Source organism: Diabrotica virgifera, chromosome 4 (genome assembly GCF_917563875.1).
Source record: "Diabrotica virgifera virgifera chromosome 4, PGI_DIABVI_V3a".
Taxonomy (NCBI): domain Eukaryota; kingdom Metazoa; phylum Arthropoda; class Insecta; order Coleoptera; family Chrysomelidae; genus Diabrotica; species Diabrotica virgifera.
This window is the reverse complement of record NC_065446.1, coordinates 21,072,394-21,093,626: the sequence shown is the minus strand read 5'-3', so window position 1 is coordinate 21,093,626 and position 21,233 is coordinate 21,072,394. Positions and strand designations below refer to the sequence as shown.

General features: G+C 32.6%; 1 protein-coding gene across 2 annotated transcripts in view; it reads left to right on the top strand.

Annotated features, from left to right (window-relative positions):
- The window catches only part of LOC126882946 (adipokinetic hormone/corazonin-related peptide receptor variant I), an 815,905-nt gene that overhangs the window by 625,892 nt on the left and 168,780 nt on the right, over window positions 1–21,233 (top strand). For both annotated transcript variants that reach the window (XM_050648023.1, XM_050648024.1), the window contains exon 6: window positions 11,769–11,895. In XM_050648023.1, coding sequence (XP_050503980.1) covers window positions 11,769–11,895 — 127 coding nt within the window. The remainder of the gene's footprint in view (window positions 1–11,768; window positions 11,896–21,233) is intronic.

The window sequence follows — 21,233 nt, the reverse complement described above, 5'->3', positions numbered from 1 at the left end:
GCAGTTTTTTCCATGTTCTAATTTAATTTTTCATTTCCAATAACGGTTTTTTCCGATTATAGTGCCATCTATCCATAATTCAAAAAAATGTCTTAAATAAATACCTATTTTCACGCAAGTAATCCAAATCCGCAATAAAAAAAATGGGGGCTCCCATTTAAGATTTTAAAGTAACCTCCCACCCCACCCCACCTTCATGGTTGGTCGTGTTTTATGTCATTCGATAGATTTTCAAAAAATGTTGAATGTTGAATGTTGAACATGTATTTTTGGATCTGATTCATTTCGCGAAATATCATCGGTTTGCTATTTAAAATTCTTTCCGATGAAGCCGGAAATAAAGTCGTTACAAAAAAAAAAAGATCGTGACAATTGGGGAGTTCTGAGAGAAGTGAATACTTCTTATTATTCGATTAGATTAGTTTCGATTGGACTCGATTCGATCCGATACGATTGTATTTAATTTTATTTATTTTTATTTAATTTTAACTTTTTAAAATTCGGAATTAATATTTAGTTTCGCCACAAAATATGTGTCGCACTATATTTTTTGGAAGAATTTAACAAATCAACCTTACAGAGTTGAAAAGAGTGAATAATAGACAATTTGGAATATATATTATTTAGTTTTAACATAAAAATACGTGTTTATATTTTGAAAACACTGAACAAATGAACGTCTACGGGATTGAAACCATTCCAAAGCCAGTCTTAAATAGAAAATTTGGAATATATATTTGTATTAGTATAAAATCATGTACCGCACTATAGGTTTTGAAAATATTGAACACCCATATAGGGCTGAAACCACTCCAAGCTCAGTCAATAATTTAAAATTCGGGATCTATACTTCAAATCACCCTGAAGCCAGTCAAACAAGAGAAAATTCGGAACCTGTACTAAGTTTACTAAGAAAATTAATATATACTAAAATCACAATAAAGATGCAATACAAATAAATAAACCAAGACACGTTGAATGTTACGTACGAGGAGCACTCCCAAATCATGATTTAGAATGTACATATACACTTTGTAAATCACGATTTGGAATTTACAATGTATATTCATTGTAAATCATGATTCGAAAGTGCTCATCGTAATATTGAAGTGCCATGGTTTGTTATTTCTAGTGCATCTTTATTGAGATTTTAGTATAAATATGTAGTAGTTATATTACAGTTTGCCGCAAGGTTACCACTTGCGTCTGAATTTTTCGAATTACTCCAGAGGATATTTAGTTTGTTCCGTACTTTATCCGAACCATGTTAGTCTGGTCTGATTATCGGAGAATAGGCCATTTTTGGGAAAAGTTATTTACCAGCAATTTTACTGCTGGAATCGAATCTTATGATGGTATATATTAATAATATAGCTATGCAAAGTCCGCAGATAGTGTGCTACTTTTTTTATAAACAAAATGGCGCCCGAAAATCCTGTTTTTTCAATTTTTGCTCTATAACTCCAAAGATTTTAATTTTACACCAAAAACCCTAAATAAAAATTCACCGCAATTAAATTCTGCATAGAGACGTGTTTTTCCCGATTCACTTCGATGAAAACTTTCCCCGGAAAAAGCGGGTTTTTCCAACAAAACCTTTAATTTTCAACTAAAATTTTAGATAAGTAATTTTTAATCAATAATTAAATAACTTGTTAATATAAAAGTCCTTTTTGTATAGATTATAATTCCAGAAGCCGATGGAAATTGAATGAACCGTTTAGCAACAATTGAATTGTTAATTAAAAATTTACGGTCGCTATAATAACGACAATAATTATGGTTCATAAGAATAGCTATGATTTTTTCATAAAAAGGCACTATACCTATCTAATGTACTTTACAGAATTGAAATTGGACTATTTAGGCGGCCTCAGGAATATTTTAAAATTATAAAGAATTTTTTGGCTTATAAACCAATAGAATATCTCAGGAAATATTAAACTAAATTAAATTGTAAAAACGGTATCCGAAAAACAGAGGCAGGACGCTTCTTTCAAAAGAAAAACCGTTTAATTATGATGAGCAGTTCCTGAGATACAACCGGTCAAAATTGACCGGAATTTACGACAAAGATATAAATAATAGGACGATAATTTTCAATCCATCAGCTTTTTGTTTCTATCCTATTTCTCCACACCAATTTTCATATTCTTAAAATACTCATAACATACATTATTATAATAAAAACTATCGATAATACGTGTGAAAATTGCCAAAAATAGCAAAATTTCAATCAAAAATTAGGTTGGAGAAAATGTAACACTCAAAGTTCAAAATCGGTATACGTTAAAAAAATGCGTTTTCTCGGCTTCCCATGGAGCAATTTTCTTCATTCTTTTTTTGTTCCCAAGTATCTCGAGTAGAGCCATCGAACTAATGCATTATTAAATGTCAAACTTGTTTTTGTTTTGTTATAATAAATTAATTTATTTATTATAACACAGAATTTTAATTTGTTTAAATAAAAATTGTTTAAATAATTGTACAGATTTCAAATGAGAATATTTATGTTTTTAACTTTAAAAGGTACACTTGTACTAAGTTTATCTAAAAAAAAGCCTACAACTGGAAAAAATATGTAGTTTTCTGTTCTTATAAATAAATTAATCTATTATAACAAAACAAAAGCAAGTTTGACATTTAATAATGCATTAGCTCGATGGCTCTACTCGAGTTATTAGGGAACAAAAAAAGAATGAAAGAAATTGCTCCATGGAAAGCCGGGAAAATGCATTTTTTTAACGTATACCGATTTTGTACTTTGAGGGTTACATTTTCTCCAACCTAATTTTTGATTTGAATTTTGCTATTTTTGGCAATTTTCACACGTATTATCGATAGTTTTTATTGTAATAATATATGTTATCAGTATTTTAAAGATATGAAAATTGGTGTGGAGAAAGAGGACAAAAATAAAAGGCGATGGTTTAAAAATTATGATCCTATTGTTTATATCTTTGCCGTAAATTCCGGTCAACTTTGACCGGTTGTATCTCAGGAACCACTCGTAATAATTAAACGTTTTTCTTCTAAAAGAAGCGTCCTACCGCTGTTTTTCGAACGCCGTTTTCATAATTTAATTTAGTTTAATATTTCCCGAGACATTCTATTTGTTTATAAGCCAAAAAATTGTTTATAATTTTAAATTATTCCTGAGGCCGCTTAAATATTCCAATTTTAATTCTGTAAAGTACATTAGATAGGTATAGTGTATGGTCCAAGAGCTGTGAGACATTTTTGAGTAGGTATTTTAGGCAAGCTGAAAATTTTTCAGGTGACTCTTCCATAATAGCCTAATACAAAAATGCCGGTCTGGCTGGAGGGTAGCGGTTATTTTCCCCAAAAATCCCCCCCAAAGTTAAAAAAAGGGTAAAAATTGTTATTACAAAAAATATCATTGACGTGACTTTAAAGTAAATTTAAATATTCAAATATTGGGAAAATAAACAAGCCAGGCGATTTGAGGGCGATTTTAGCTCTGCAAGATACTTGCATGGGCGTCCCAGGATTATTTTCAGGGGATGCATATTAACTTCAGAAGATTTTATCTGAATCTGTACATACTATTAACATGTATAAAATATACAACTATACATGCATAGCTATGTATATTCCTTCTGGACAGGGAGGTACAATTGTTATTTTGACAGGGTATTTTTTAATATTAAAAATAAATATTCTAAAAAAGGCAGCTTTTTGGTGAAATTTTCCAACTGCCATGTGATCAAACAAATTACGGGTTCATATAAATGAAAAGCGCTATAGGTAAGCAGCAGTGTGAGAAAGAGCGTATACCGATAGCTGTTTGCGTCCTCTGTTCTAGCGAAGTGAGTCCGTTCGCTCGAGAAAAATCACGTGACCTGGTGATACCCATGTTGTTGTGCCTCGAAACGTTAGAGTAATTGTTATATATTATAGTTTTTTAAGTAACTTTTCCTTAATTAAAGGAAAATAATACGTACTATACAATAGATTTTGCAAATATGATAGGAAATGACAAATTTATTATTATAAATATATAGGTAGAAAATTATAAAACTATAAACTAAATAAATTCTGTGTCCGAATCTTGTACTTCTTCTTCAAACTCCTCATCTGAGCTTAAATATTCATTCTTTTCTTCTTCGTCAGACTCCCCTCGAGACTCAGATTATTCTTCTACATGAACTGTAGATAGTTGTAATATGCATTTAGAATTTATTAAAAATTAATTACTGATTAATTAATTGATTTGCTACGTATTCTCTGTCATTTTGTACGGAGTCGAAGCCTGCACAACCACGGGCGCATCTGAAGAAAGACTTGCCATTGTTGAGATGTGGTGTTATCGAATAATGTAAAAAAATAATGTACACAACACGTAACAAACGCGGAAACATTAAGAAAGATGAAAATTAGACAAGAAATACTCAACACTATGAAGGAAAAAAATGAGCTACTTTGGTCATATACTAAGAAATAAAAAACCTGATGTGATTGGTTATATAAGGAAAAGTATTAAGTATTGGTTTTAAAAGAAAGAATACGTAGCAACTCAATTAATTAATCACTAATAATCTTTTAATTAACTCTAAATACATATTATAACTATTTACAGATTAGGTAGAAGACGAATCTGAGTCTTGAGGGGAGTCTAACAAAGAAAAAGAGAATGAATATTTAAGCTCAGATGAGGAGTTTGAAGAAGAAGTACAAGACACAGAATTAATTTAGTCTATAGTTTAATACTTTTCTACCTATATATTTATAATAATACATTTGTTTTTTTTTTCTATCATATTTGCAAAATCTACAGTGATGAGCGCGCTAATAACCGGCAAAACAGCTCAAAAGATGGAAAACATAATACATCTCGAAACAAAAAGAGATGAAACTCTTTTTGTTTCGCAATGTGTTATGTTTTCAACCTTTTGAGCTATTTTGCCGGTTATTAGCTTGCTCATCACTGTATTGTATAGTACGTATTATTTTCCTTTAATTAAGAAAAAGTTACAACAACATGGTTATCGCTAGGTCACGTGATTTTTCTCGAGCGAACGGACTCGCTCAGTTAGAACAGAGGACGCAAACAGCTATCGGTATACGCTCTTTCTCACACTGGTGCTTACCTATAGCGCTTTTCATTTATATGCACCCGTAATTTGTTTGATCACATGGCAGTTGGAAAATTTCACCAAAAAAAACCTGTCTTTTTTAGAATATTTATTTTTAATATTAAAAAATACCCTGTCAAAATAACAATTGCACCTCCCTGCCCGGAAGGAGTGTACATAGCTATGCATGTATAGTTGTATATTTTATACTCGTTAATAGTATGTACAGATTCAGATGAAATCTTGTGAAGTTCAGATGCATCCCCTGAAAATAATCCTGGGACGCCCATGCAAGTATCTTGCAGAGTTAAAATCGCCCTCAAATCGCCTGGTCTGTTTATTTTCTTTATATTTGAATATTTAAATTTACTTTAAAGTCACGTCAATGGTATTTTTTGTAATATCAATTTTTGCCCTTTTTTTAACTTTGGGGTGGATTTTTGGGGAAAATAACCGCTACCCTCCAGCCAGACCGGCATTTTTGTATTAGGCTATCATAGAAAAGTCACCTGAAAAATTTTCAGGTTGCCTAAAATACCTACTCAAAAATGTCTCACAGCTCTTATACTAGTATTTTTATGAAAAAATCATAGTTATTCTTATGCACCATAATTATTGTCGTTATTATAGCGACCGTAAATTTTTAATTAACAACTCAATTGTTGCTAAACGGTTCATTTAATTTCCGTCGGAACTGTCAAACTAACGTCAGAACGTGTATGTATCGATCTGTAAATTGGTGCCGTAATTTGTAATTATTACTGTAAATACTAGTTATTAAAACTATTTTTCGCTCAAACAGTGACTAATAACAATTGTGTTTAGTGTTGATTATCAAGAACAAGCTGTAGCTTCAGTCAGTAAGACCTTTTTTACGTAATAACATTGATTATAGACACGGATCCGTGTCTATAATCAATGGTAATAATCTTCCAACTTAAACACTTTCAGTGTGAAACTGTCAATAGTTTTCCACGGTTGCTTTCTGGCCCCAAACGGTTAGGCAACCAGTATTGCAGTGATGTATTCCAAGTTGTCGCTTATTTCCAGACAACCAAAGCGTTAATATAAACAAATTCGAGTTACTTTTGACTACATGAGTAACAATTTAAATCAATGTTCCCCCACTGTTAGCAACACCATGTCTATACCCAATTCTTCAAGTAATCTTACTAGTTCATATGCAACCGCTACAATGACTAAAGCACGTCCTAGGTATCCGAAGAAGACCGAAGCTATTTTAATTCATGCAGAACCAAATTTAGTACTACTAGATTATGTCAAGGCCATAGGTAATATTGTTAATCCGAAAAACATCTGCTTCGCCTCAAGAATTTCCAATAATAGAATCTGTATCTACCTAACAAATTCTGAATTTGTTGATCAAATTATTACTGAACATCCTACAATTAAAATAAATACAGTTGAACTACCAGTACGGAGATTAGTAACCCCAGCTAAAAGGCTTATAATCTCCAACGCTTGTCCATCAATTCCACACGACATCATAGAGAAACATCTCAAGGATCTTGGTCTACAACTCGCGTCACCAGTGTCATATTTAAAAGCTGGAATCCCCGGTGATGTATTTACCCATATTATGAGTTTCAGAAGACAAGTATATGTCACTCCATCCACAGAAAACTTTGAGCTCCAAACTTCAATAATAATCCCTTTTGACAACAACTCTCACAGAATACTCCTCTCTACGGATAAAATGGTATGTTTTCTATGCAAACAACAAAATCACACAGCAAATAATTGTCAAAATCCTCCTAGAAATCCATCCCTAAATGAACAATCGTTTCCTACTGAACCCATCCCCACTTCCCAAATATCAAATAATGACACACTATCAAACCCAACAAATAATATAGATCTTAGTCAACAAATAAATACAGTCGATGTTCCCATTACTTCCGTAACCTCAAATAATGATTTTATTCCCCCATCCACCAGTCAGAAACGAAGTCGTTCTGACATCAGTGATACAAGCTCTTTAGAAACACAAACTTCTAAAAATACACCCACTAAAATCAATGAAATGCCCTCACCAGATGTAATTGTTCCCACTAAGCATAAAGCCAAAAGATCTAAGAAAGACTCTCCCGATAAGTCTAAATTAACTAATTCCACAACTCACACTATCCAAAATCTTTTTCAAGAAAATCCAGACTCATTTTTCCTTCCTGTTGAAAATTTTCTGGCCTTCCTAGAAAATACATTCGGCAGTGATAACCCATTGCACGAAGCACAGGAGTTCACTCAAAATGTCCAGGCACTCCTTGACGATATGAGAAAAATATACCCCTCACTTGAAGACAGAACAGCGAAAAATAACAGCGAAAGGGTAGAAATAGGGCCTGTCTAGCTAGTGTGCAACCCTCTGAATCGAAAACAAGCAAAACCATCATTTTATTATATTTATTATTACTAGTCGGAGACTTTAACGCCCATAATACTATGTGGGGCTCAAAGAAAACTTTCGGAAGAGGAAAAATCATAGAAACCGTATTGAGTTGCAATAATGCTTGTTTGATGAACAGTGGAGCTAACACATATTTTAATATCGCATCAGGAAGTTACTCCTCTATTGACTTAAGTATATGTGATCCCAAGTTAGCTGATTCACTCTCATGGTATACGTTAGACAGCCTATACGATAGTAATCATTTCCCGATAGTCATAACAAATAGTCATAAAAAATATTGCCCCGTCACAAGTGGAATATTACTAAAGCAGACTGGAATCATTTCAAAAGTAGTGCCGAAAACTTACTATCCTTAGTACAAGGGTCTGAAGACATAGACGAGACAATAACTCTTTTTAATAATTGCATTATCATGGCTGCAGAAACTCATGTTCAGAAAATAACAATATGCCCCTCTAAAAAGGCTGTACCATGGTGGAATCCAGAATGCGAACAAATAGTGCAAGAATGTAAATCTGCTCTTAACAGATATCGAAGAAAGAGAAGTCAAGAAAGCCTGATTTGCTTCAAAAGACTAAAAGCTAAAGCTAAATATGTTGTTAAAAAAAGTAAAAAAGATTCCTGGCAAAATTTTGTTTAAACTCTTACCAGTGATACTTCTCCAACACAAGTGTGGACAAAAATAAGACAAATGAAAGGACAGAAATCTTCACCAAAAATCCCAGCAATTACACGGGAAGGAAAAGTAATTACAGATAACCAAACAATTTCGCATATTATGGCTGAAAGTTTCGCACTGAAATTTAGATATGAACTCGAGCATAACCAAAGTTTAAATGAGCAAAATCCGTTAACTTCTCACACTCCTCAAATTAGTAGACATGATATAGCCGCTATCAACCTTCCTTTTACACTAGAAGAATTAACAGTAGCTCTAGCGTCTTGTAAAAACTCCACTGCCGGGCCAGATAATATTCCATACATATTTTTAAAAAATTTATCTAATTCCAGCCTTGCAAAACTTCTAAATCTGTACAATAGAATATGGCTTACTAAGAAATTTCCTCGCATATGGCGCGAATCAATCATCATACCAATAAAAAAACCTGATCAACCTTCCAATCTGCCAAAATCATATAGGCCAATTTCACTAACCTGCTCGGCATGCAAACTTCTCGAGAAAATGATAAACTCAAGATTAACCTGGCTTCTAGAAAAATATGCTATAATTAACGAAGCCCAATCTGGTTTCAGACGCCACCGTTCTACACTTGATAATTTAGTGTTACTGCAAACACAAATAGCTACCGCCTTTTCGAATAAACAAGATGTTATCGCTAGTGCTTTTGATATAGAAGGAGCCTTCGATAGCATTTCACGACCAGCCATTCTTCAAAAGCTTCTTCAATACAATATTACAGGCAATATTTATTTCTTCATACAAAACTTTTAAAAAAAAAAGGACTTCCAAGGTAAAAGTAAACGGTGAAATATCTGCAACATACCCGCAAAATAATGGAGTCCCACAAGGTTCCGTACTCAGTACAACCTTGTTTATTCTCGCAATAAATGACATATGTTCGAGTGTTTGTCTACCAGTGAAATATGTAATGTATGCGGATGATCTTATTCTATATTGTCAAGGAAAAAATACAACCGCCACATGTAAAGTACTGCAAACCGCCGTAAATCAACTTAACGAATGGGCTAAAAACACAGGATTAATACTGTCACCTTCCAAATCAAAATTAATTCGATTTAGCAGAGGACCTTGTAACCAAAATCCTATTGTATATCTCAACGAAATTCCATTGCAAACTGTAACACACTATAAAATACTTGGTTTAACTTTTGATAGTAGACTAACTTGGAAAGAGCATATTAACAAACTAAAAGGAAATGCAATGAAGAGGCTTAATATAATCAAGGCACTGTCACAGTATACTTGGGGTGCAGACGAAAGCATTTTACTTAATATCTATAGAGCCTTAATTCGCTCTAAACTGGACTACGGTAGTTTCATTTACATGTCTGCGTCAAAGTCTGACTTAAAGTTACTCAACTCTGTGCATAATACTTCCATTCGTCTCTGTTTAGGCGCCTTCAAATCTAGTCCTGTAGAGAGCCTTTATTGCGAGGCTAATGAGCCACCCCTCTGGATTCGACGAGAGTATCTCCTACAATCTTACTTTGCTACAGTATCTGCAAATCCATCTAACCCCGTCTATCGTCTAATAAATTCAAAGCCCCTCTCGGATTTACCGAGAACGATCCAATCAATTATTGAAATCCAGAAATCAACCTTAAGAAATGCCATCGATCTTACCAAAACACTTCCATATCCAATTCCAACTACCCCTCCTTGGAGCAGATCAATCCTACATTTAAATACTTCTTTGTTGGCCTATAACAAACACGAAACTCCGAGCATTTTAATAAGACAATACTTTGAAGAAATCATAGAAAAGAACCAATTCCAAAAAATTTTATACACAGATGCTTCCAAAAGTGAAATAGGAACTGGATGTGCTGTTACCACAGTTGATAAGACAATAAAATCATTTTTATTACCAGATGTATGCAGCGTATATACTGGTGAATTATACGCGATATTAGAAGCTTTTAAATCCTTAGAAATCGATAGTAAAAACCAAGCAATATGCACAGATTCCTTATCATCAATCTTCTCCATAAAAAGTTTATATGTTCAACATCCTTTAGTTCATGAAATCCATAACATATATAGTACACTTGCCTCTCAAGGCGTAGTTGTTACTATCATCTGGGTACCATCCCATATCGGCATCCCCGGTAATGAAAAAGCAGATCACGTCGCCAAAGTAGCCTCTACCCTAAATGGTCAGCACTCAAAAGTACATGTTCAAATCTGTAGTGACTTGAAGCAGATGTTTAAGCAGCAACAACATATATCTTGGCAAATCCACTGGAACACAATCAAAAACACATTACACGAGATCCGGCAGACTGTCAATATATTTGAACTCCCAACTATGACTAGAAAAGAAAAAGCAGTCATTCGAAGGTTGAGAATTGGACATACCCGATACACACACGAATACTTAATGAAGTCTGAACCGAAGCCTAATTGTCAAATTTGCTGTAGTGTTTTGAGCGTGAAACACATCCTTATTGAGTGTCCTCAGTATGTGATTCAAAGAAATCCACATAAACTTAAGCCAAATATTAAAGATATTTTAAACTCGTCCGATCAACTTCATAACCTAATTAGTTTCTTGAAAAACATTCGATTATTTAACACAATATGATCTTTTGTCTTTATAATCTCTACCTATTATTCAAAATTTAGTGATTAATAATTAATCACCATAATCCATAATTAATAATTATTGTAATAATTAGTTGTAAGTCTCTATAGTATCTAATAATTGTACTCCCAATATTTCTGTCATAATTTTTACCTAAAGTTATTTAAGATTTAGAAATTAACTGTTATAATAATTAATTTTAAGTCCTCATTGTAATTAACTATTGTATAACCAATACTGTTTGTGTCAATGGCCATTGCAGCCGAGACACATAAATTTAAATAAAAAAAAAAAAATTTCCGTCGGCTTCTGGAATTATAATCTATACGAAAAGGACTTTTACATTACCAAGTTATTTAATTACTGATTTACAATTACTTATCTAAAATTTTAGTTGAAAATTAAAGATTTTGTTGGAAAAACCCGCCTTTTCCGGGGAAAGTTTTCGTGGAAATGAATCGGGAAAAACATGTCTCTATGCAGAATTTAATTGCGGTGAATTTTTATTTGGGTGTTTTCGGTGTAAAATTAAAATCTTTGGAGTTATAGAGCAAAAATTGAAAAAACACGATTTTCGGGCTGCCATTTTGTTTATAAAAAAAGTAGCACACTCTCTGTGGACTTTGTATACCTATATTATTAATATATACAATAATAAGATTCGATTCCAGCAATAAAATTGCTGGTAAATAAATTTTCCTTGTATTTTGCTAATTAGCCCAGAGTATGTATAAATATAAATATAAACACAAATAATTCCATAAGCCTTAAAGATATTTTTTGCAAAAAACGTAACTACCCCTACTAAGCAAATTGTAACCCAAATAAAGTGCGAACCATTATAAAAGAGTAGCAAGTGTAACAAATTACATTTTGCTCTAAATTAAAACCCGAGTAGATAAAAAGAACAATCCTTTTGATTGATCTTTTGTATAAAACTTTCTTTTTTTCCAGCTGACAGTGTGACAAGGTCGAGTCTTCCCTTTCTTGATAAAGCGAAAATTCGAACACTGAAAATGACCATCATCATCGTCTTTGTGTTTTTTGTTTGTTGGACGCCATATCAAGTTATGAGTCTTTGGTGAGTATAAAACATTTTTTTTTAATATTGTACAATAAAAGTTGATTGTGTTTATACATAGCTACACGATTGTAAAATAAATTCAATAGTATATTAAAAAAAATATGTAAAAGTATCTAAAATAGAAATATCATTATTATACAGGGTGTCCAGAAACTCTACCGACAAACGAAGTCAGGAAATTCCTTAGATAATTTTAAGATAATTCAGCCCAATTCATCTAGTCCGGAAATGCTTCTTAAGGGAGCTAGAGCTCTTTGAAGATGGCGTCATGAAATTAGTTTTTCTTAAATACCTCTAGAACGCTTCTATTTAGAAAAACGAAAATTGGTATGCTTATTTACTTTTCAGAGATGAATCGATTCCATCAATTGCAAATTTCTAGTACCGGTCATAGGCGTCCGTTTTGGGTAGAGCAACGGGTATTTTATCGCGTAACTTTTTTGTCCTTAGCTTTTATGCATTTCTTACACTGGATTATTAAATTGTGAGGTAATCTAGTACTAAAAGGTGCTCTTGTTTTAAGCCGGTAGGACACACTGTTTTCTAGAAAAATGGATTTGAAAGTTTTTTGTTTTTGGAATTTGAAAAAAAATTGAAAGAACTTTTCAACAAAAAACGAAGTTTTTTGCCAACATAAAGTAAGAGTAACTTTTAGTACTCGAATACCTCATAATTTAATAATCTAGTGTCAAAAATGCTCAAAAATTCAAGACAAGAAAGGTATGCTATAAAATAACAGTTAACCTACCCAAAACGGACGCCTATGACCGGTACTAGAAATTCGCAATTAATGAAATCGATTTATCTCTGGAATATAAATAAATGTACCAGTTTTCGTCTTTCTAAACAGTTTTTTTTTGAAATTTTTTTTTTTTTAATTCATAAAGCGAAAAATTTTCAAATCGATTTTTCTAGAAAATGGTGTGTCCTACCGATTTAAAACAAGAGTACCTTTTAGTACTAGAATACTTGACAATTTAATAATCCAGTGTCAGAAATGCATAAAAGTTAAAGATAAAAAAGTTATGCGATAAAATAACCGTTGCCCTACCTAAAACGGACGCCTATGATCGGTACTAGAAATTTGCAACAGATGGATTAGCTTTATATCTTGAAGATAAATACGCGTACCAATTTTTGTTTTTCTAAATAGAAGCATTCTGGAGGTATTTAAGAAAAACTAATTACAAGACGCCATCTTCAAAGAGCTCTAGCTCCCTTAGGAAGATTTTCGGACTAAGTGAGTTGGGTTAAATTATCTTAAAATTATCTGAAGAATCTCCTGTCTTCGTTTGTCGGTAGAGTTTCTTGACACCCTGTATAGCTCGATGAAATAATTAGACCACTTTTATAATTATAATTTCACAAGTGTTAACTGAACTGTCTTAATGACCGCTGTCATGAGTATGGCCTGAAGATGATTTTAAAGAAAACTAAATGCATGGTCATGACTAAATCATCACACGCCACATCCAATTGACTATTGAAGACGCTGTAATTAACAGTGTGGATAGCTACTAATACTTAGGACCATGGATAACATCAAAATGTAGACCAAACCAAAGATATTAAGCCACGTTATGTATGTAATGTAATGTAAATTGGTGTTTGGTAAGGAATGGGCCATAGCTTAACTTTAGATTCTTGAATTTAAAATAGGTAGATTTAAGCTAACTTAAGTTAGTACGAAAGTTGATAATAACCGAAATACAGGGTGTCAAAGCTACACTTTTATTTTATTTATTCTTGAATATTTCCGGACAGACATGAGATAACAACACGAAATTTGAAAAGCAGGGGTTTTTGGGACTTCTTCTTCTTCTTAGGGTGCCTGTCCGTTCCGAACGTTGGCGATCATTCTGGCTATGATGACTTTGTTAGTTGCTATACGGAATAGTTGAGTTGAGGTCTTTCTATACCATGCTCTCAGGTTAGCAAGCCAGGATATTCTTCTTCGTCCTGGGGTCCTTTTTCCTTCAATTTTACCTTGTAAAATGCACTGGAGTAGCTGGTATCTGCCTTGATTTCTCATTATATGCCCTAAGTACTGCAGCTTACGGCCCTTCACGATGTTGACTAAATCTGCGGTTGTGTTCATCCTCCGTAGTACTCCTTCATTGGTGACTTTGTCTGTCCATGGTATTTTCAGGATCCTTCTGTACAGCCATAGCTCAAAAGCTTGAAGTTTCGATAGAGTTTCCGCCTTCAAGGTCCACGTTTCTACTCCGTATAAAAGCACTGAGTACACGTAACATTTAAGGAGCCTTATCTTTGTTTTTAGAGTGATGTCATGGCTCTTGAACACAGAGCTCATAGTCAAGAATGCACTTTTTGCCTTTCCGATGCGACATTTAATCTCTTGAGTATTGTCCCACGACTCATTGATTATAGTGCCCAAATAGTTGTATTGTGAGACACGTTCAATTCTCATTTGGTTCACATGCAGATTTACGCCAGTTATGTTTTGCTTGCTGATGATCATTAGCTTGGTTTTGCTGGTGTTTATATCTAGTCCATATGTTCTACTGGTCTCAGTTATTTTATTCATTAAGTTTTGCAGCCCTTCTATGGTATTGGAAAACACTATTGTATCATCTGCATATCGCAGGTTACTGAGCTTGACTCCATTTATTGAGATGCCTTCATCAATATCTTTTAGAGCCTCTTCAAAAATGTGCTCTGAGTACAGATTGAATATCAGCGGTGAAATTAAGCATCCCTGTCTCACTCCCCTTAAGATTTTGGTTTTTGGGACGAGAAATTTAAATCCGCCGCCAAAAACGATCTACTACCCAGAGGGCGCCACCTACACGTTTCAGCGCTCATTTAATACGTTCAATTTTTTTACTACCCACTCTATATACTTTTTTTAATCAAAACTTTTATTCTGTTAATATTTTTACTTATAAAAATACTACATTCACCTCACTAAACTCAACCGTTATCGAGATAAACGTATTTTAAATCTGCGATACAACATAATTATTAGTCCAAGTATGTAATTGAAGCTTAAAATAGGACAAAATCTCGCAATTTTTATAGAATGGATCGATTTGCTTGAAAATTTGAGAATAAGTAGTGGATAGTCCAAGGATCAAAATCTATATCATGTCTAAAGGCGCTTTTGCCATGGGGGTGGTTGCCACCCCATCTCGGAGGTAGAAATTTTTTATTATATTTGAATCACAAAAGTTGGTAAAATCGTTCATTCTAAGCAAAAAACGTTCTATACTTTTTGTTGATAAAATTCATAGTTTTCGATTTATTCGCTACCGAATGTGTTAGTTTTATATCAAAAAAATCAATGTTTTTAATAAGTTTTCTGCTAGTAACTCCAAAAATTTTCGTTTTATCAAAACAAGTTCACTTAACAAAAATGTACCTTTTGAAAAAATAAACAAAACCGTTGTTTTAATTTTCTTTAAGGCCAACAGTAATCGAGCTATATTTTATTATATGTTGACTCCTCTTCGTCAAATGCTAAATATTGTAGTTTCAATGTCAAAAGACGGGAAAACTATGCATTTTTCGAGAACAGCTTGTTCAAACTAATTTAAAGTACTTAAAAATATCTATCTCTAGAAATAAAAAAGTCTAGCTCAAAAATTAAGTGACTTAAAATGAAAAGAATGCCAGTCCCCATTTTTTTCGGCGAAAAAGTGATCGCAAGCAAACCCCTAATCATCACCCTAATTAAAATTAGTCATTAACCTTATTTGATTTTTTAATTTAGGTATTATTAATAGGTTCTAGAAGTTTGACTGGCTTAGAATGATTAGTTTTTAAAAAAATGGAGTTCAAAGCGAATAACGAATTTTTGTAGTTTGTAAAAAAATGGCTTTTTCTTCAGAATAGCAAGATTAGCATCAGAGATACGAAAAAATATTTAGATATGAAATTGTATCTTATTTAATTCCCAAGAATAAGACTTGAAAAAAAAAATTTTATGGCAAAAATTAAGTGAGGTATTGACAATTAAAACTTGTAATAACATGCAAAAACCACATATACCAACCCTTTCAAATTCACCTCTTTTTGCGATTGAGGATTTTAAAAAGATGTAATATTAATATGCTTATATATATCTTATACAAGCCTACAAAATTATTTTTTACCAAACTTTCTAAAATAAAAACTTAAAAAGTTGCGGTTAAAAAATCAATATATTTTTTTTGAAAAAAATGGAGAAATCCTATTGTAAGCATCATAATGTAAGTTGGCGGTATTTTTAGTCATAGGCCTTATTCATTCTTATTTAGTTATTTATTATTAATAGATTCTAGAAGTGTGACTGGCTTAGAATGATAAGTTTTAAAAAAACTGGAGTTAAAAGTGAATAACGAATTTTTGTAGTTTGGTAAAAAATGCTATCTTTTTCAGAATAGAAAGATTACCATCAGAGATACGAAAAAATATTTTAATATAAAATTGTAGGTTATTTAATTACCAAGAACTTGGTTTGAAAAAAAAGTTGGTTTTCTACGACAAAAATTGAGTAAATCATAAATGAGTATATCGAAAAAATTGATTTTTTCTACACAAAATTATCATTTTCGATAGCGAATAAATCGAAATCTATTAATTTTTTAAAACAATGTATAGAACATTTTTTGCTTAGAATGGATGTTTTTACCAACTTTTGCGGTCAAAATATAATAAATAATTTCCACCTCCGAGATGGGGTGGCAACCACCCCCGTGGTAAAAGCGCCTTTCGGAATCATATAGATTTTGATCCTTGGACTATCCATTACTTATTCTCAAATTTTCATGCAAATGGATCCATTCTGTAAAAATTGCGAGGTGAAAAGCTTCGGTTCCTGGCCTAAATTGTTTGCATAATATTGTAGTTACCCCCGAAAAATCAACTTGAAACCATAATAATTGTACCAGTTCTCATATTTATGTCATTGCATCAAAAATTCCATTTGAAGAGATTTGCTATACATTTCTGGAAACTATTATGGCTTTAAGTAATTTTTTGCACGATTGATCATTTTTGACTGTTTACCGTGAGAGATTTTACGTCAGTAGGTGACATTTACTAGCAACTCGACGGTAAGTAATCCAACTCGAGGGTAAGTACTCCAACTCGACGGTAAGTAATTCACTTACCGTCGAGTTAAAAAATCCCTTAATTTTAATTTATTTTTTGAAAGAATACAGAAAACTAACGAATTATTTATTAATATTGAAACTTATGGTAAAATTTGTTAAATTATTTAATGAAATCCCACTTGTTTGGGCTGTGGTTTCACTTCTAACAGAAACTCCTGCAGAATCGCATACATTAGTAGTATCCAACATTTTTTCTCTTCAAATACGCGATCAAAGTCGAAAACTTGGGAATATCAATGCCATTATAAAGAAAAACGGTGGATTTAATCATTGAATATTCTGCCCAGAGGCTTCCAGGAGCTTTCAACTGCATATGTCTTTGAACGAAATATTCCAATAGAGACTTCGCACCATTTTTTAAAACTTTGGTAGGCATTTTGATAACGGATTTTGGATTTTTCGGGAATAATTGCGAAACCCCCTACTTCCCAAGCCCGTTCAATTTCTTCAAATTCACTTTCGCTCATATTTTAATTTATAATAATCAAAATTGTACTTAAAATAATTATTGACAAATAAATAAAAACTCAATTCTCCATTGTTGTTATGCACCCTAGTTACTACCTAACAACCAAAGTATCTATCTTGATAAAATGAATGAAACTAGTCAATATGACGAAAATGTTTAATTTTATAATTTATAATGGTATCAATCGTGCAAAAAACGTTATAAGCATGTCGAACGTTAAGGGTAACCGATCTCAGACAATAATTGGAGTCGTCGCTCCGCTCCTCTTCCAAACAATTGTCTTCGATCGGTATAAAACCCTTACCGTTCTCCATACTTAATATACTATTTCTACTTACTCTATATACGTTCATAATCAAAACTTTTATTCTCTTATTATTTTTACTTAAAAAAGTATACTATATTCATGTCACTAAACTCAACCGTTTTCGAGATAAACGTATTTTAAATCTGCGAGGCAACATAATTTCTGCATAATACACATTGTATTAGCTACTACTGCATTGTAGTTACACACGAAATAGTATATTAAGTATGGAGAACGGTAAGGGTTTTATACCGATCGAAGACAATTGTTTGGAAGAGGAGCGGAGCGACGATTCCAATTATTGTCTGAGATCGGTTACCCTTAACGTTCGACATGCTTATAACGTTTTTTGCACGATTGATATCATCATAAATTATAAAATTAAACATTTTCGTCATATTGACTAGTTTCATTCATTTTATCAAGATAGATACTTTGGTTGTTAGGTAGTAACTAGGGTGCATAACAACAATGGAGAATTGAGTTTTTATCTACGACTGATACATAATATATGTATTATACTTGTGGTGTTTGCAATATAATGCCATATAATAATCCCTTAGGGATTAATAATGCGGGATTAATAGCTATTAATCCCTCTGGCACAACCATCACAAAATTCACCACGGAAACAAAATAATCAACCTCAAAAAGTGTCACTGTCAAACGAATAGTATATTTGACAGTTTGTGTTGAGATGGACGAAAATGAAGAATCTTTTAATTGTACACCACCAGAAATTGTAGAACTAGCTACAGCAACAGCATCTACCTTAATACCTGAAACATCGAAATCCATTTATAATAAAACGTACGCAACCTTCAACGAATGGCGTGTTCGAAACAACGCGAAATCATTTTCCGAAAATGTTCTGCTGGCCTATTTCGCTGAATTAAGTGCAAAATATAAACCTTCTTCATTATGGTCATTCTATTCAATGATTAAATCTATGTTGAGAATAAACCATGATGTTGATCTGGACTACAGCAGATACTATCGCTAAAGAGATAAACAGTAATGTACCATCTTCTTGTTCTACAGCAATCGAGATCCCAAATATTTGTATTAAAAACTCTACTAAAGTTAATGATGATTCTCAACCAATTCAGTTTATTAATTGTACTATTACTAATTTTAATGTTTTTAACAAATAAAGTTGTTCATTAAAAATCTTAAATTAATTAATTTGTCGTAGATAAAGTAGAGTATACTACTCGCAATAATGGCTCTCATTCCCTCGGAATGTTACTCCCTCGCCGCTAACGCGGCTCGGTTCGTAAATATTCCTCGGGAATAATAGCCATCATTATTGACTCGTGGTATAATCTACTATTATTTAGTTGTCAATAATTTTAAGTACAATTTTGATTATTATAAATTAAAATATGAGCGAAAGTGAATTTGAAGAAATTGAACGGGCTTGGGAAGAAGGGTGTTCAGCAATTATTATTCCCGAAAAATCCAAAATTCGTTATCAAAATACCTACCAAAGTTTTAAAAAATGGTGCGAAGGCAAGAATTTAAGAATCGAAGAAAAGACTCTATTTGCATATTTCGTTCAAAGACATATGCAGTTGAAAGCTCCTGGAAGCCTCTGGGCAGAATATTCAATGATTAAATCCACCGTTTTTCTTTATGATGGCATTGATATTTCCAAGTTTTCAACTTTGATCGCGTATTTGAAGAGAAAAAATGTTGGATATTACTATTGTATGCGATTCGGCAGGAGTTTCTGTTAGAAGTGAAACCACAGCCCAAACAAGTGGGATTTCGTTAAATAATTTAACAAATTGTACCATAAGTTTCAATATTAATAAATAATTCGTTAGTTTTCTTTATTCTTTCAAAAAATAAATTAAAATTAAGAGATTTTTTAACTCGACGGTAAGTGAATTACTTACCGTCGAGTTGGAGTACTTACCGTCGAGTTGGATTATTTACCGTCGAGTTGCTAGTAAATGTCACCTACTGACGTAAAATCTCTCACGGTAAACAGTCAAAAATGATCAATCGTGCAAAAAAAATTTAACGTATTAAATCAGCGATGAAAGGTGTAGGTGGCGCCCTCTGGGTAATAGATCATTTTAGGTGGCCAATTTAGATTTCTCGTCCTAAAAAACCACCGCTTACAAAATTTCGTGATATTATCCCATGCCTGTTAGGAAATATTGAAGAATAAATAAAATAAAAGTTTAACTTTGACACCCTGTATTTCGGTTATTATCAACTTTTGTAATAAAGATAAGTTAGATGCTTAAATCGACCTATTTTAACTTCAGGAATCTAAGTTTAAACTATGGCCCATTCTATACCAAACACCCTGTATAATAATATGTAAGTTCCTATTGATAATTTTACACCACTACTAGTTTCATCTCTTTTTATTTTTACAACGTGTTATGTTTTTCATCTTTGGCCTTATTTTGCGGCTTATTAGCGCGTTCATCACTGTATTTGTATATCACTAAATCATCTTAATGTTACTAATTTTCAACATATAGTTTAATTGTAACATAATTAAAATAAAAATTGTTATGATTGTTAAAATGACAATGTTATTAAAAATTGGATTTAAAAACATATTATAAATTTGATGCATGTGATTTGTTTGTCTCGTCAATGAGAATACTTTATAAAAGTATATAAAAATCTTTTCTTCTACATAATATTATTTAGATAACACACTTATTTTCAGTCTACCGGTGAAGCAAAATATCGACATTCGACATAATACTACATTGGAGAATATGAAGAAAAAATAATAATGATGAAATATTAAAATCGCAGTATGTCGTATCGATTTTGTACGTATTTGTCGGCTGGTAATGCTATCTAATGGTAGGAGAGCCAGAGCGGGGTTTTTGCAGTTACTCGATCGCGTCAGATTATCATATGGAGAGAAACCTGGTACCCTGCAGATGTACCTCTACCATATATTGCCTCTTAACACAGGGGAGTTCGTTAGGGGGGCCCGAAAAAAATCTATCCTTAAAAAATGAAGATAAGGTAAGTTAAGTACATGCAAGAGAGTGTATATTTCAAAAATCTGACGATTTGGGCCGGGCGTAAGAAAATGGGTCTCAAAGTTTCACAAGAAAAGAGCGAATATATCGCGAAGTTAATGACAGATCGAAAAACTAAATAATATATGCTCAATATTTTTTAAAAATCTATCGAATGATACCAAACACGACTTCCCACGGTGAAGGGGGGGGGATAAATTTAATATTTTAAATACGAATCCCGCGATATTTCGCGAAATGAACATCAAATCGAAAAACTGTAAAATACACTTATTCAATATTTTTAAAAGATCTATCGAATGGCACCAAACACGACCCCCCACGGAGAGGGGGGATTACTTTAAAATCTTAAATAGGAGCCTCCATTTTTTATTGCAGATTTGGATTCCTTACGTAAAAGTAAGTAACTTTTTTTCAAA